General features: G+C 43.2%; 1 protein-coding gene across 9 annotated transcripts in view; it reads left to right on the forward strand.

The window, feature by feature from the left end:
* Nucleotides 1–2,062: 2,062 nt before the first annotated feature.
* LRCH1 (leucine rich repeats and calponin homology domain containing 1) overlaps nt 2,063–15,831 on the forward strand; it is a 123,667-nt gene continuing 109,898 nt past the window's right edge. For 2 of the 9 annotated variants that reach the window (XR_005815481.1, XR_005815492.1), the window contains exon 1: nt 2,063–2,478. Coding sequence is in view for 4 of the 9 variants with exons in the window: in XM_040541986.1 (XP_040397920.1) it covers nt 2,232–2,478 (247 nt within the window). In the remaining 5 variants the exon portion in view is untranslated. The remainder of the gene's footprint in view (nt 2,479–15,831) is intronic. The other 7 variants (XR_005815479.1, XR_005815480.1, XM_040541986.1 and 4 more) reach the window with 4 other exon arrangements.

Raw genomic sequence — 15,831 nt, forward strand, 5'->3', positions numbered from 1 at the left:
GGCCTATATTTTGTGTGCAGTTTAATTGTACTTCCTGTAAAACAATCCCCTTCCTACCCATCTAACCTTAGAAACCTTTTCTTAATGTGAGGCAAACCTCCTTAAAAATGCTGCTGCCTGCAACACTTCTGCTATGTATATAAAATTAAAATGAAAATATGCTGATACTAAGAGCTGCATCTGAGCATTTCTCAGCTGTAAAGAACAAGCTTTTTATGGATATTTTGATGCTATTCAGTCTACCTCTAGTACCCTTCTCTCATTTTTAACTGGGCCTGTTTCTTGTTGTGGTAACTAAACTTGCAGAGATCTCTCCTTTTTTTTTTTTTTTTTTTTTTTTTTTCCAGAGGTGTTTCCTTGTGGCAATTCTGCCTTCCTTTGCCCTGTAGCACCTGGTGTTGAACTTCCTGGAGCCCAGGAAGCTTTAATTTAACGTCAGCCATCGATCACAGCACAGGGGAACAGAGCAAAGCATAATGGCCTGTAAAGTACAGGTCACACGCGATGATGTATGGGTCCCTTTCTAGCTTTGAGCTCTCTGAGTGCTGTGGAAGCATGAGGCCTTATGCTTTGGTTTGTGACTCCAAATCACCCCTCGAAGGGTCTCTGTGGGACAGGCTGGGCCCCAAAGCCACGCACAGGTGTGAAGCAGTGCCTGCAGCAGCAGCAGGCTTCAGAAACTCCTTCTGCAGGGCAGGTGATCCCCAAGGCCTGTGGAGTCCGGCGGCAAGAGCTGCTGCAGCTTTTAATTTTCAAATGAAACGTGCTCCGCCTCAGCATATGCATGCTTGCCTCAGTGCCTGCACAGTAGTTTCACCCCACTGCAAACTGCTGCAGAGCTGGTGCAGTTAGAGAGGTGATGCTGTTAGCTGCGATGGATGCCAAAAGAAGGGGATGAACAGGTGGGAGCTTCCTTTTAAAAGGGTGTTGTGGTTTAACCTGGCCGGCAGCTAAGCACCACACAGCTGTTAGCTCACTATCCTGCCTCCCTCAGTGGGATGGGGGAGAGAATTGGGAAAAAAAAAAGTGAAAGTTTGTGGGTTGAGCTAAAGACAGTTTATTAGGATGGAAAAGAAAGGAAAATAATAATAATGATAGTAGTACTACTACAAAGAATGTGTACAAAACAAGTGATGCACAATGCAATTGCTCACCACCTGCTGACTGATGTCCAGCCTGTCCCTGAGCAGCCGGTCCCCCCAACTCCAGCCCGCGACCCCATATTAATTACTCAGCATGATGCCACATGGCGTGGGACATCCCTTTGGCCATTTTGGGCCAGCTGTCCTGGGTCTGTCCCCTCCCAGCTCCTGCTGCACCCCCAGCCTACCCGCTGGCAGGACAGAGCGAGAAGCTGAAAAGTCCTTGGCTTGGTGTAAGCACTGCTCTGCAACAATTAAAACATCAGCGTGTTATCAGCACTCTTCTCATCCTAAATCCCAAACACAGCACCATACCAGCTACTAGGAAGAAAATTAACTCTATCCTAGCTGGAACCTAAGGGGGAAGGGGTGCTGTGCCAAAAAGGGAGAGCTCACCCTTACTTTTCCCCTTGTATGCGCGTGCACATGCAGCATGCTTGCACTTGGATATGCAGTGTGCTTGCACATGCACATGCAATGCTTGTGAACATGAAGCACACTTGCACATGCAGATGTAGAACCACAGAATTATAGAATCATCAAGGTTGATGAAGACCTCCAAGACCATCTGGCTCAACCATCCCCCTACCACCAATGTCACCCCCTGAACCATGCCCCTAAGCACCACGTCCAACCTCTCCTTGAACACCCCCAGGGACGGTGACTCCACCACCTCCCTGGGCAACCCGTCCCGGTGCCTGACTGCTCTTTCTGAGAAGAAACCTCTCCTCATTTCCACCCACAACCAGCAGCACACGCCCGTGCCAGCCCCTTGCACGCTGACTGCTGCAGGGTGGGGGCACTGCCGCCAGGTGGCGCCGCCGCGCCCCGCCCCGCTCCGGGAGGGGAGGGGGGGGGGAAGCCCGAGGCGGAGCATGCGCACTGCGCCTCGCCCGCGCCCCTTCTCCTCCGCCTCCCGCCCGCGCTGCCGCCGCCCCTCCCCCTGCCGGCTGCCCTGCGAGCGGGCGGAGGAGGAGGAGGAGGAGGAGGAGGAGGAGGAGGAGGAGGAAGGGCCGTGAGGGGGGGACCCGCACGGAGCCGGCGGCAGCTCGGGCGGCCCCTCGGCTACCCCCAGCGGCCGGGGGGAAGATGGCGACGCTGGGAGGCGAGCCGCAGCCCTTCCCCGCCGCTGCCTTGGCGGCAGCGGGGGGCGGCGGTGGCGGTGGTGCCGGGGGGGTGTCGCTGGCCCTGCAGGCGCCGCTGAGCCGCGGCCTGGAGCGGGCGCTGGAGGAGGCTGCGCACCGCGGGGGGCTAAGCCTGAGCGGCAGGAAGCTGAAGGAGTTCCCCCGCAGCGCTGCCGCGCTCAGCCACGACCTCAGCGACACGGTGCGGGCAGGTGAGGCCGGGCTGGGGGCAAGGGGGGACCCCTCCGGCATGGGGGGACCCTATATGAGGTGGGGGGACCCCTCCGACGAGAGGGGGCCCTATATGAGGTGGGGGGACCCCACCGAGGTGGGGGACCTTATATGAGGTGGGGGGACCCCTCTGACATGGGGGGAGCCTATCTGAGGTGAGGGGGAGTAATTAAAATCGTCAAGGAACCCCCCTCCCAGCTGTCCCCCCCCGGGCAGTGCGCCCTGGGGAAACTGAGGCGGGTCCCTGCTGTCCCACTCCGTCTGTTTGCCTGTTTTTTTTATTATTTAGCCTCCTCCTGGCTCGGTGCTTGAGGTAGGTGTTTGCTCTCCCATCTGGCTGGAGGGCTGCAGCCGCCCCCCCGCACGCCCACCCCGCCTTTGTAAGGCAGAGCTGGCTCCTCCGTGGCTCTTCTGCCTCCCACCTCTCCTCAGCCTCCTCTCTGGGGTGAGGGCAGCTCCTCCGTGCCTCTGTTGAGGCCACCAGTGGATACATTGCACAAGGAATGCATGTGCAGGTTACATGTGAGATACTGGCTTGCTCCTTCGCCCTGCGTGTAGGTGGACCCGCCTGCCATGGAGGGGATTAAGCCTGTGTGTAACCACGTTAGGACGCTCTCATGCTCCTGAGTAAGTCGCTGGTTTTACGTGCTGCAGGTGGAGAAGTGTCTGTAGGAACGCTTTTGCTCTGCAGCTACCCCCAGGAAGCACGGTGCCTTTCATAAATCCGCATGTCGACCCCAGTGTCAGACACCCACTCTTCTATCCTAACGTTCATGCAGCCATATTTCCACCTCCATACGTAATGCTGTCTTCCAAGGCAAAGCTGGCGAGAAATCCTTGTCTTCACATGTGCTGGACATCTTCTGCAGGCAGAGAAAACCATCACTGCAGAGGGGACAGGCCTCACAGCCCTGCGGGTAGGAGAGGTGAGGGGAAGCATATCCAGTCTGCGTTCACCTTGCCCTCACAGCCTCCTTCCAGCATGGAAAAAGGCATGCTTCTTTCTCACCTGAAGGAGCAGTGTCCCCCCCCCCCCCCCCCAGAAGGGTCCCATCTGTTCTTCTACCCGTATTTGTACAGGGGGGTGGAAACCAGTTCATTCTTTACATTCTAGGTAGAACAGTACAAACCTCCACTAGAAGAATACATCCGTGTATTTTTAAGATCTTTACTGTACTGCCTCCACATGCCCTTTTGTGTCCCCAGTTGCCTGCTGAAGATGGTTGCGTTGTAGCAGCAGAGGAGCAGGCAAGTAGTCACTTGTCCTTCTTGTCCCGCAGAGCAGCAGGTGCTGCACCTGCGTGCAGGCGTGTGGTAACACGAACCTCAGTTTGCACCTACTTCTGCACGTGGATATTTCTGCTTTTCTGTCCGCGGAGACGTAGGTGCTTGCTGCGTGCTTGCATCTAGCCCAGCTGTCAGGAGCAGAGTAACGTCTCTGATGTGTAGTAGACTTCATATTGTTCTCTGGCTCCGTCGCTCGCTCTTGCCAAATGGATTTCACAGCGCTCTGTGAGAACACCCGTATCAACAAAAGAGAAATAGGAAACTTGATAAATGAAACTCGCTAATCGGTAGCAGGATTTGCCATGCTAACGATTAACTCAGTGATAGATGTGCAGTGAAAGGGATAAGACGTGGTAGTAGCACTGTATGCAGTTAAAAGAATGACTTGCAGCTTGTCTCCCAAAGCGAGATGTTTTATCGCTGTTCTTTTTAAAACGGAGGTCTAATGAAGACATGCCGTGATACAGGATAAGTAGTGTGGAAACCCAGAAATTTAGGCATGTTTGATTTGAGCTTATTCAGGCTGTTGGTAAGCAAAATTATGCACAGAAAACAAATTCTTTGGCAGTGAGTGTGTTTGTATTTGTATGTTGTGTAAGTATGTTCTGCAGAAGCACGAGCTGTGTGGTGTTTGTATAGGTGGCATCTGCCTGTTACATATTTAGTATTAAGTTTCACATTCTGGAGAAAAAAATAGTCTTTGTCAGAGTTTTCACAAATGATGCCCAATACAAAACACGTGTAGAGTGGATTTTTCTTCCTCTCTTTGGTAGAAATGGCAGTGTGGAGCAGCCCATGCCTCAGTTCTCTGACAACCGTCCTTTATTCATTCTCCCCACTTAGGAAAAACCAAGTGTTAATCTATGGTTATTTTATGTTTTTGTTTGTAACAGCATGTTGCAGCTGATTAATGGGAATTGTTTGCCTTGTGGGTTAAGTCCTACCTTGAGATATTTCTGAAAAAAATGTGTTCCTTTTCACTTGTTACGTTGCATAAGTAGAATATATAAACAGAAGAGGCGCTTGGCTTGTGCCCAGATTTTTGAAACTCTCAGGACAAACTCTTGATGGGAATTTTCCCTCTCGCTTCCTCTCCATAAATGTGCATGATATAAAAACAGTGCTTTTGTGTGCTACTTGGCATGTGTCCTTGCAGCGAGTGATTTTTACTTTTGGATTTGATGTGCTGATACGTCTTCGAAGCCTTGAAACTTTTTGATGTTTGGCGTAGGAGTAGCCTTTTTCTGTTAAAGCTTTTTTTACTAAAGAGGGCTAATCTTACAGAAAAATACAGGCAATCCTTGATTTAGAGAAGACCGGCATGGGGGATTGAGTTGAGAGATCTGCGGAGCAGGGGATTTCAAAAAAAAAAAAAGAGACCATATCTGCATCTTGACAACGTTTTAAAGAGCCTTAGATAAAGAGCTCATGGATTGAGGAAAGGATGGTATGCAGACTTCTAAAGCAAAATGTTATTGAGCTTGTTTTCTGCAAAAGTTCAGAGCTCTTTAAACAGGTCTGAGGAAGATAGAAGGGTCAAACTTGAAATTCTCTATTCATGCATTTTTTTTCCCTGAAGTTAGAAGTCAGATTTCATATAGCAATTGATAAATTTGCGGGAGGGATGTAACTTTCATAGCCGGGAGCGAATTACTTGACTTGTCTAGTTGTTGTTTCAGTTATGCTCTATAGCAACCGCAGAGGCATAACTGTACTTGTCACTTCTATTTATGCAGTTTCTCGGAATGGTTTTTCTTTTGTGACTTTTCTTTGCATTGATTGCATCTCGCTTATAGAGACACGATCCTATGAGCGTCCATGCAGCTTTCCAGCACTTAAACATTTCTTCCTTGTTGTCTTTGAGAGTTTTGCTCAAGAGCTGAGTGACCCAGTCGTCTGAACTTTGAGGCAGTATCTTGCACACAGAAGGGAGTTTGTGTGGTGCGCAGCACTGTTAGAAGAAAATAAATCCTCTATGTAAAGCATCTGGAGTTTAGTCAGATGTTTTCAACCACATCAGCGTGGATGCATTGCAAGAACCATTTCAAAAATAATAAATGCTATTCTTATCGCTTTTATTACAGGCTGGGTTACGCAGAAGACAGTGGCACGGTAATCACACAGTTCTTAAGTAATAGCATGCAATTATATTCCTCAAAGCCACTGGGAATGCTAGAAGCACGTTAGTTTATAAGAGAGGAAGAAAAAGCCCCAAAGCTGCTACTTAAATGTGCAGTCAGGGCTGCCTGTATCACTTCAACCTCTCTCTGTAGGCTTTGGTTGTCGTTTTTTTGTTTTGAAGGCAGATCCTCTGAACTTTTTCTCCTGAATACCTGTTTCATCCATTTCGATTGTGTTGTTCAGGCACATGGGGAAGCAGCATCCCTTGCTGCTGCTTGTGGTGAGATGGGGGAGAATCTAATACTTTTTTTACTCGGGTGGTTGTTTGAAAAGAAATACAAATTGAGGTATTTGAGTGTTAGTTTGGACAGTATGAAAATTGGGAAGGAACACGCGTTTATTTTCAGTGCTTTAGAATGCTCACTCAAAAACCAGCAGGTGGGAGTTCCTTTGTTTAGATACTTTTACCTGGGCTGTGCGCTCAAGACGATGCTCTGTTGATGTCAGCTTAGCCTGACTTTGCAATCCTGATTTAGACTGTAGCTATGGGTTTGGTTTCGGGATGGTCCACAAATCACGGTGTCACCTGAGCATCTATCTGAGAACCTGTAGAGTTTTAGTTTGTGGGGCAGTTTTAGCTTGAATTTTGGCATCTAAGCACTTCCTGCGAGATTTTGTAAAGGGGAAGAAAAAAAAAAAAACACCAGAAGTTCTAGGTTGTCTTCCATCAGAGTTAGTTTAGGAATGCATTTGTGTTTTATCCAGGTGTTTGAAGTTATTTCTGTGTGTCTTTCTGAGATATATATATATATATATATATATATATATATGTAAATATATAGGTGATATATATATGTAGGTGATATATTCTGGTTCAGGTGAAATATGCTTCTTTTAGTCCTCTTTGCTAACGATAATACTAATAAAACTTATTTGTTATTATTATAGTATAAAAACTTATTTTGCAAAGTTCTATTTAGTTAGTTTAAAATAAACAGCTATGTATATTGCCATAATTTATTCTTGCTGGTTTCCTTTGGCTCCTTTATTAAAGCAGTTCTTCCTCCAGTTCTGGCAATTCTCCTGCATGTAGCTGTAGATGCGCAGTTGCTTGATTCCTCCCCGTGCAAACAACATTTACGTCACAGATGCTGACTAGTTTGTTGGTGCTACTGCACAATTTCATGAACCAATGCCAGATTATTCAGAATTTGGTTATTATTTGGTCCCGGGGGGAGATTCGATAGGTCGCTTTCAAACTTTTAAGGATTCTCTTAGATGGTTACTGCTCACGCTCTGGAATTTATATTTCGATTATATTGCTTTTTGGTTGTGAATGGGGCTTCTTGAGAACCTTTCATTTTGCTTATTTTATCCAAACTTCCTGTCAATAAAAATAACATCTTCAAATTAATTAGAGGGCTGGAAAAAAAGTTCTGTTTCTTCTATTCAAGTCAGTCCCTTTCTACAACCTTCCTGTGTTTATTTGAAGATTTCTACCCTTATTCTCTTCTACACAAGTCAAGTCTTAAGCGTATTAGGACAAGGAAAGAGGAGGAAGTATGTTTGTTTATTCTCACAAGTGAATTGAATATTACCCCACAGCCAAACTTTATGGGATATAACTGCTTCTTGAGATTACTGTATAATTTGTGTATTAATGAGGCTAAAAAATGAATGAATGAGCAGAACTTGGTGCCACTCTGAGGCCATTTGGTGTTTTTCTTCCCTCCCCAGGTCAGGGTATGTCCTTCTGCTTTGTGGATCATGCAAACATCAACGTGATTGACTCAGTGCAAAGAGTCTATTAGTTCTTTTGCTGTGTAGAGGCTAATGAATTGTGCTTTTGAAAGTACCTCTTCTGTCCAGAGATTTATACCCTCCTGGCTGGAATGCAGCCACTCTGCAGGTGCTGGTGGCATTGGGCAGCACAAAATAAAGCCTCAGAGTGGCTTTTGTTGCTCGAAAACAAATTAGGAGTACTCAGCAGGCTGGTTACTCTTTCAGAGTGTGGCTTGAGCAGATTAATGGCTTTCTACCATCAGCTCTGTGTGTGTGTGCGCGCTCATCTTCCACAGTGTGGTGATTTTTATTTTATTTTATTTTTGGCTGGCTCCCTTTGTGATCTGTGAAGCTCCAAAAGTTCAGCAGCGAGGAGTAAGAGGTACGAGAGATGACAGCTTAGAAATCACACAATGGGAGGGAGGGTGAAAGCTCTCCAACAGCATTAAGCTCAGCTGTTTATTGAACCTTTACCCTTAATGTGAACTTTCAGTTTAAGGTGGCTGTTTTTCAGACAGCCCTACCTAGAGCTGTCAAAGCCTGTTTGGCTTTGCTGTGCTTATAGATGGGTGAAAACTCATTGCTCTCGTGGAAATCCTGACAGTTTGTGTGTCCTTGGCCTGTCTGCCTTGGGAACGACTGACTCGGAGCTCCAGAAGTGCTGTTGTGGCAGTAAAGGTGCTGTAGGTTTCTTTTCACATGGTTTTAGCTGAGATGGTGTGTTGTTTCAGAGCCGCTCTTGTGATCACAAGCCTTGTGGGAGGCAGAAGCCAAATATTCCTATGTGGTTTGTCTCCACTTCTTCCTTCCCCTGGTTTGTTTCTTTTGTGTCATTGACACAAAAGACATCTTGGTTTAGACATCTGTAAAACAGCAGGGTCAGTGTCAATCTGAATACAATTACTATACCTAGGGTGTTGAAAATACTCAGGGCTTTAGTGAGGGGAAGAGACCAGGGCAGGATCAGCTGCGACAAAGCAGAACGAATACCTGCTCAGCAGCACTGTGGCTTGGAAGAGGAATGCCAACGTGATACAGGTTTGAACAAGAAAACATGTGTAAAGAAGGTGTTATTCGAAGACCGAAGGTAAGGAATTGTGCAAAATAAGGGAAAATTTTTGAAGAGTGAAAATGCATAAAGTGTTGGGAGTGAAATAATGGACAGGATGGTAAGCAAGCAGGTGAGCTGTATGTTCTTGGTAAAATTGAGGGAAAACAGGTTTCTTGAGCAGTTACATTAATGATAACTGTAATTTTGTGAACAGAGGATTAGAAAAACATGGAGGAAATGATTTGACTATCATATATGACGTTTGCAAGTCTTATGCGATAAAAAATAGTTTAAAATTGATACCTTGAAGGTTAACTGTTGAATTTAAATTCGAGAAGCTTAGCATTCATTTACCTGCAGAACCATAGAGCCATTAAGGTTGGCAAAGACCTCCAAGATCATCTGGTCCAACCATCCCACTAAACCATGTCCCTAAGCACCATGTCCAGCCTTTCCTTGAACACCCCCGGAAGGGAAAGCCCGTGGCTTTTTTGCTGCTTACTGAGTTGTGAGAGCCACCAAGAATGAGAGACTCGTGTTTTGTGCATCAGACTGACCACTCTTGGCAGGATGAGGTGAGTGGCTGCCCCAGGCTTGTTCCTGCTGGCTCTGCTAGTAAGCATCCTCTAGATTGTGAAAATTCCCAAACTGGTTAGATACCTAATTCACAATTAAAATCAACATTATTTAAATAACTTAGGGCACTTTGGGAACCAGAGAGGTATGCTTATGTTCTAGTGAGATCAGAATTATGGAAATAACATGCCCTCTGTTGTTTTCCCACATGTAAAATTGAAAGAGCCAGAAATGTTATCACCACGTTCAGGGTGCAGATCAGTGGCAAAGCGGCGATGAGTGTTGTATCTCCTGACTTCTGACTGCACTCTGCTGACCGGATTTTTCTACGTAGAGCACACACATCGGAGCGGTTCTGGTGCTTATAAAACATTCTTTGGAAAGGTACCAGAGAGTTAAGCTTCTGGAGGAATAATTACATTCTGCTGAATTTGTGGGTAGATGCATCCTTGTGGAAAGAGTTCAGTTCTAAAACGCTAACGCTTCTCCCCACCCTTTTTCCCCCAGGGGTGTCTTGCTGGCCAGCTTGCTGGTTTATCCCTTTTTTTCCTTGTATGGTGCAGAACACCATAATATCTGTAAACCTCCTAACTATTTAAAAATAGAAATAACAAGAACAGTCTCTCTTCCTTCTGTCCCAGTCCGTATGAGAAATACTTAATAAATAAATAAATAAAAAAAAAAAATAAAAAAATTAAAACGTGAGTGAAACGACAGTCTTAGCAGAGCTGAATGAGGTTGAGTTCTGCATTTAATTTGGAGCCTGAGGTTTGCACTCACTTTTGAAGCCGCCATGAAATCTTTCATGTGCTGCTGAACTTGTGGGAATTCTGGCTCCCTTAGTTACAAGCTCGCTGAAAATTTTATGATGTGACTGTAAGGTGGCTCTTCGGGGTATGGTTAGAGAAGTAGCTAGAAGTTGCTGGAGGTTTTGGAGCTTTATCAGGAGCAGAACGACAGCAAAACAGCTGAGCATCTGGTCAAGTGACCTGTGCTGCTGAATGGATGAGGTGTTTTTGTTGGTTTTCTGGGAGTGATTTTAGTCCTTAGTGCAAGTTGCAGTAATTATAGTGTTGAGTTTGGAGTATGCAAACGGACACAGTTGGTTTTCCTTTTTTTTTTTTTTTTGTTTGGAAATGCTCTTTGTGGAGTGGAGAGAATTATTTGTACTGAACAAACAGGAAAATATCAGAAAACGCTTGTTGTCTGTTACCCTGTTTACCTTATTTTTCAATAGATTCATTTATTGAAATAGACAGACTGGTTGCATGTATCATTTAGGAACGTAGAGATAAATGTTTCGTCTCACTATGATTGTTTCTGTGCTTTTCTTGATAACTCTTTCCTTTTTAAATGGATATTGTCAACATCAAGGTAGATTTGAGACACCTGCTTTAAAAACAGAAGTTTGATTTTTCTTCCTAAACCGCAGTGCTGTAAAATGCAAGACTGGTAACAGGTTTAGTTTCCAGTTTTTGGATTAAACTATACAGACGAGAAAGAGGCAGTTTCTACTAAAGCAGCCCTGTAAATCCTTTTTGGTAGGAGACGCTACTGGGTGGGACATTCGTACGTGGCGGAAGATTCAAGGTAAATAACTTTCTGAATTAAACTAAATTTAGCAAAAAAATCAAATCTTGGAATTAAACATTTAAGCATGGCATGCTCTTTTAAAAGTAGCCAAATAACTGCAAATTACAAAGTTTTACTTTATCATTATGTCTATAGAGGCAATTATTGAAAGTGCATCATTGGTTGTATTATTTGCAGCAGCAGCAGCACTTCTTTGTAGCACTGCATTAGACGGGGAAAAAAGTAAAAATGAAAAAAAATGGATGAGAAAAACCATTTCAATGTGAGGAGAAAAGCACGAGTGACAAGTTGGATCCGCTGGTGAACGGAAAGAAGCAGGTTTGTAAGATGTGCACAGAGACAGACTGATAAGCACTGAAACTGATGGAGAAGTTGTGGAAAATGGGCAAGAAATAGGGTAGGAGAAGAAAATTGAATTGGAGATCAGTCCAATAAGGAAAGAAGTGGAGCAGAATGTACACTTGGATGAGGCTTACTGGAAGTAAGGCAAGATACCAGAAGTATAAATATGGTGGTTTATTTATAGCCAGAACCTTGTCTCAGAATTTAAAGATAGGGAGATTGTTGCCATGGTAAGTAAAATTATTATTCAAATGACTTTTTACTTCTGAACTTTTAACTATTTATAAATATCGTGATGGAAGCAATAGGGGGGTAAAATTATTTATAATTGCCATATATATATATTTTTGAGAATGGTGAGGCCTAGCTGATTTTATTCAGTTCACCCTTTTTAAGATGCAGCAAGTGTGGTAACAACAATGCTGTCTGCTTGTTCCGTGGGGAAGGAGGAAGAACCCAGTGTCATTTGTATGGTTTATAATTACAGAATATCGACTGGGATGGAGACTTTTGGGATGGGCTTCCTGGTCAAAGATGAAAGGAGCCTTCCGGGGCAGGAGGGTTGCCCTGGTTGTTAAACAGCTGCTATGACTGGTGGGGGGAGAAACTTAAACCCAGGTTTCCCATGTTTGTTGGATGTTGTGTTTCTGGGGTTTTTCTTTTTTTTTTATTGAGTTCATCCAAGTTCAAGAAGTCCGTCTTTTTGACTTCCACAGTGTATGGCGTTGTTTCCCTGCTCAGTACGCACTGCCTGCGATCCCCGTTCCAAGATTTGAGATTGAGCCTGGCTGCGTGCCTACTCTTCGCCTGTGTTCCATTTGCCAGGCAGTTCAGATGGCCTGATATTAGGGACTTGTGTTTGTTTCTCGCTCACACACGTCGTGTCACTTGGGCATTTTACCAGAGGTGGTATTCTCCCCTCCTTAGTGTTTTTGTAGAAAGATAAATGACCAAGAATTTGTTTGTGGGGTTCATCTAAAATGTTGTTTCCATACTTTATCTTACTTTAAGACCTGTCAGAACCACTACTTAGTTTCTATACAACATCAACATACTTTGTTATTGCTTTTAGTTCTTGATTATTTTTTTTAAATCTCTCATGAGCTGATGAAGTAGTTTCTTAGTCAAAATACACAGAAGCAAATTGAGCACTTTACCAAATTGTGGGTGTACTATAATGGACGTTTTCATTCATCATCTGAACATTCAAATTAGATGGAAAACTGCGGTGTTAATTTGACAATGCTTTGTTTCAGCCATTATTTTTCGGAGATCTTTTGAGGGGTGGGAGAGGCTGCTGAGTCTGAGAAGGCTTGGTTTCCTTTGTACCTGTTCTTTTTTTTTTTCCCTTTTAAAAAAGGCATATTTCTTCCACAACTTTGGAACCGTTCTCTTTTTTTCCTTCTTCATATGCTTATTCAAATGCAACATGAAAAGTGGAGAAGATCTTTTGCTAGCTCGTCAAAGAAAATCCTTTGATGCAAGTGGGTAGAGTAATGTATCCAACGTTGACTTCATTTTGTTAAAATTTTAATGATGGAATTTAGAGACAAGACCACTGCTCTCTTGGTATATTCCTTTGTATCATGTATTGCAACTATTACTGGCACATTAAAGTGTCCTGAATGTAACTTTTTAACCAAGCAAGAGCTTCTTAAGGGTGGACAAAGTATTTTGAATTTCTTGTATTTTGATTAATTTAAAAGCCTTCTATGTAATTCTATTGAGTGCTAATACTATGACTTCTAAGAGCTGATTGCTAGTTTCAGTTGGTCCTAGGATGGACCTTGTTCTGTGTTTCTGTTAAAAATTACCTTGCAAGCTTTGTTCTTCTCATTGAGGTATTTCATTGTTCTATAAAGATACCGATTATCCCTGATTTTACAGATGGGAGAAAATGAGGAGTGGAAATGAAACTGCTTAATCCAGAACTCAGAACAGATCAAGGACAAAACTGTAAAAGGAACCTAGCTTTGGTTCTCTGGCTCCTATTTTTACAGCTCCATCAAGGCAGTGTAAAACGTCTGTAAGAATGGTAATTGAGGTATTTTAATTGAAGTTTTTTCTGGAAGATGTTGGGGTAGTAGTAAAGATGCAAACTTTGAAGCTTTCATTATGATCCTATGTCCTGGGAGCAGTTTCAAATTTATTAATGCAATGTAAAAATAAAGAAATCATTTTATAGTAGCATCTGTCACAAAGGCATGACAGTATGGTTCACAAATATTCAGTCTCTAAAAGAAAAAGTCGTCAGATTTGCTGTCAGTTAAGAATCAGGTAATATGAAAGAGCATGAACTTAAGTAAAATTGAATCACTATTTTGGCAAGAAGCGCTGTAATCCCTCTGCCGGTTTTCATATCTTTGTATGTTTGGCTTCCTAGAGAACTGAAAAGGTTATTCTTGGCCTAGGGCCTGAGGCTAAAAATGGCTTCTGGAATCTTATAGCTCAGTTTGGTGTTGAGCAGTTTCGTGTGGTAGTGAAATAACTGCAGTAATTGGTAGCCTCGCTGAAGCATTTCAGTTATGCACTTAAATGTTAAGCTGTGGGAGAGGTGGCCACGTGATACTTCCAACATCTAGTTTATCAGGAAAATGTAAGTTGTGTTTGTCTATGAAGCAATGGCAGCCTGAAAAAAAAAAAGAGGCTTTTCTACAAGTGTTTTTTAAAGAGGAGTAAGAATGAATGTATAGTCTGGCCTCAATGGGGAAAGGCTCTAAAATGAATAAATAGATCAATTTCTAGGCAATTATGGTGAGGATGGTGAAGCACAAGCATTGCTTTTGAGACTGTATGTGGGGGGAGCAGGACAAGTCTTTGAAGTTTCCTTATGCTTCTATCTATATATCTATCTATAGTAGGATTTAATTGAAAACCAAACAAACCAACCTCACCAATTCCTATATATGTATGCGTGTGTGCATTACATGCGCTATTCTGAATGTTTTCTGAAGAGTTTGGGTGATTACGTAACTGGGATTTTTGAATAGTCAGGAGAACGCTGAGAGGCTAACTATTTAAATCTGAAAAACCTTACATCAGTAAAAGTTCTGGAAAAGGCTTCTGAAAAGACTGGATATCACTTCCCTGTGTTTCTCTCCCAAATGTGTTAGCTTTTTCCCAAATTGTTTGTATTGGAACAAGTGGAAGTAACGCGTGGTGCCGCATGAAATCAAAGCTGTTTTTATATAAGCAGAGCTTGTATGAAAATCCAGGCAGATTTATGTTTTGGGTGAAATCAGCGTGGAAACATTCCGTATGAGAAGCGGTGCTGCTCTAGACATAGCTCATAAACTTCATGCAGTTCCAGCATGTTACTATGTGTGTGTATTAAAACAGATTTTTTAAATACAATTTATGTTCTACTTTTTGCATGATAGTTTTATTTTATCATGTATGTCTAAATACATCATTCATGCATGGAATAGGTACAGCCTGAGGGTAGGCAAATGAATATATTTCTCCTTATGTCACAACTTCTCATGTATGTTACTTGGCAGTTACTATGATTAAGTTATTAAATGAAGGATATATGAGTATAACCACTCTGTCTTTACTGGGAAATAGTATAAGTAAGTCCACAGGAAACAGTTTTACAGAAAGAAAATGATCAGGAGCAATAAGCTGTTAAGGCTTTTTGTCTTATTAATAGAAGATGCTTTCTTTTAAAGGAATTTCTCTAATGCTTCAGTAATATGTAGTCTTTTCTGTCATTCTTTATCAGATGTATCTCACCTTATTTCATGCTGCTGTCTTTTTTCTGGGGTGAGTGGAGTATATTTGTTGAAGCATGGAATAATTGATGCGTCTTAATACCAAAAGAGACTTTTATGTTGACACAGTTTGACCCTCTGCCCAGTACTGACCATAAATTACCCTGAGTCTTCGTATCTAGACCAAAAATTCATGGCTTGTATGCACTATATCGATTTTAAAGTGTGCCAGTGATAATAGTATGATTAATTATGTTTCCTTTGGAAGCAAATAAAAGAAACTGCACGTACTAGTTTGCATTGTAGCTTCAACTTATGATCGTTTGATCTTTACTTTCTTCATCTACTGGATGAGTTCATGTACTATATCAGAGAGAGATTCATTCTTCCACAGCTGTTTTGAAATTAATTTTTAAACATTTGTCTTTAATAATTGTCTTTAATAAACTAGGAGCCTTCATTAATAAGGGGTTATGTAGACTAAGATGTTGCTACAGCCTTCCACCTGGCTTCCTAGTAAAAGGTACTGCCCTTCTACCTAGGGTGACTAAATGGTGATGATGATGGATTTAAATTAACAGGACAGGCTGTGAATTGTGGTGTTGAGGAGCTGGCATGTGATTCTGCCTGCTGCCCCTGTTCTGTGGCAGGTAACCACCAGCCCAGGAGCAGAGGACACAGCTGAGGCTGGTCATTTCTTACATTGCTGTGGTGAATGCTGCTGTGGCCCCTCGGTCCTAAACACACAGAGCTGTGGAGTGTGATTTCAGACCTCACGTCTTGTAAGTTTGTGAAACCTCATGTTTTTGGGTTCTTTAACCTCCGTATTGTCTTTCAGCTAATTAACTCACCAACTGGATGAAGCGATT

This window comes from Cygnus olor, chromosome 1, assembly GCF_009769625.2.
Source record: "Cygnus olor isolate bCygOlo1 chromosome 1, bCygOlo1.pri.v2, whole genome shotgun sequence".
Taxonomy (NCBI): domain Eukaryota; kingdom Metazoa; phylum Chordata; class Aves; order Anseriformes; family Anatidae; genus Cygnus; species Cygnus olor.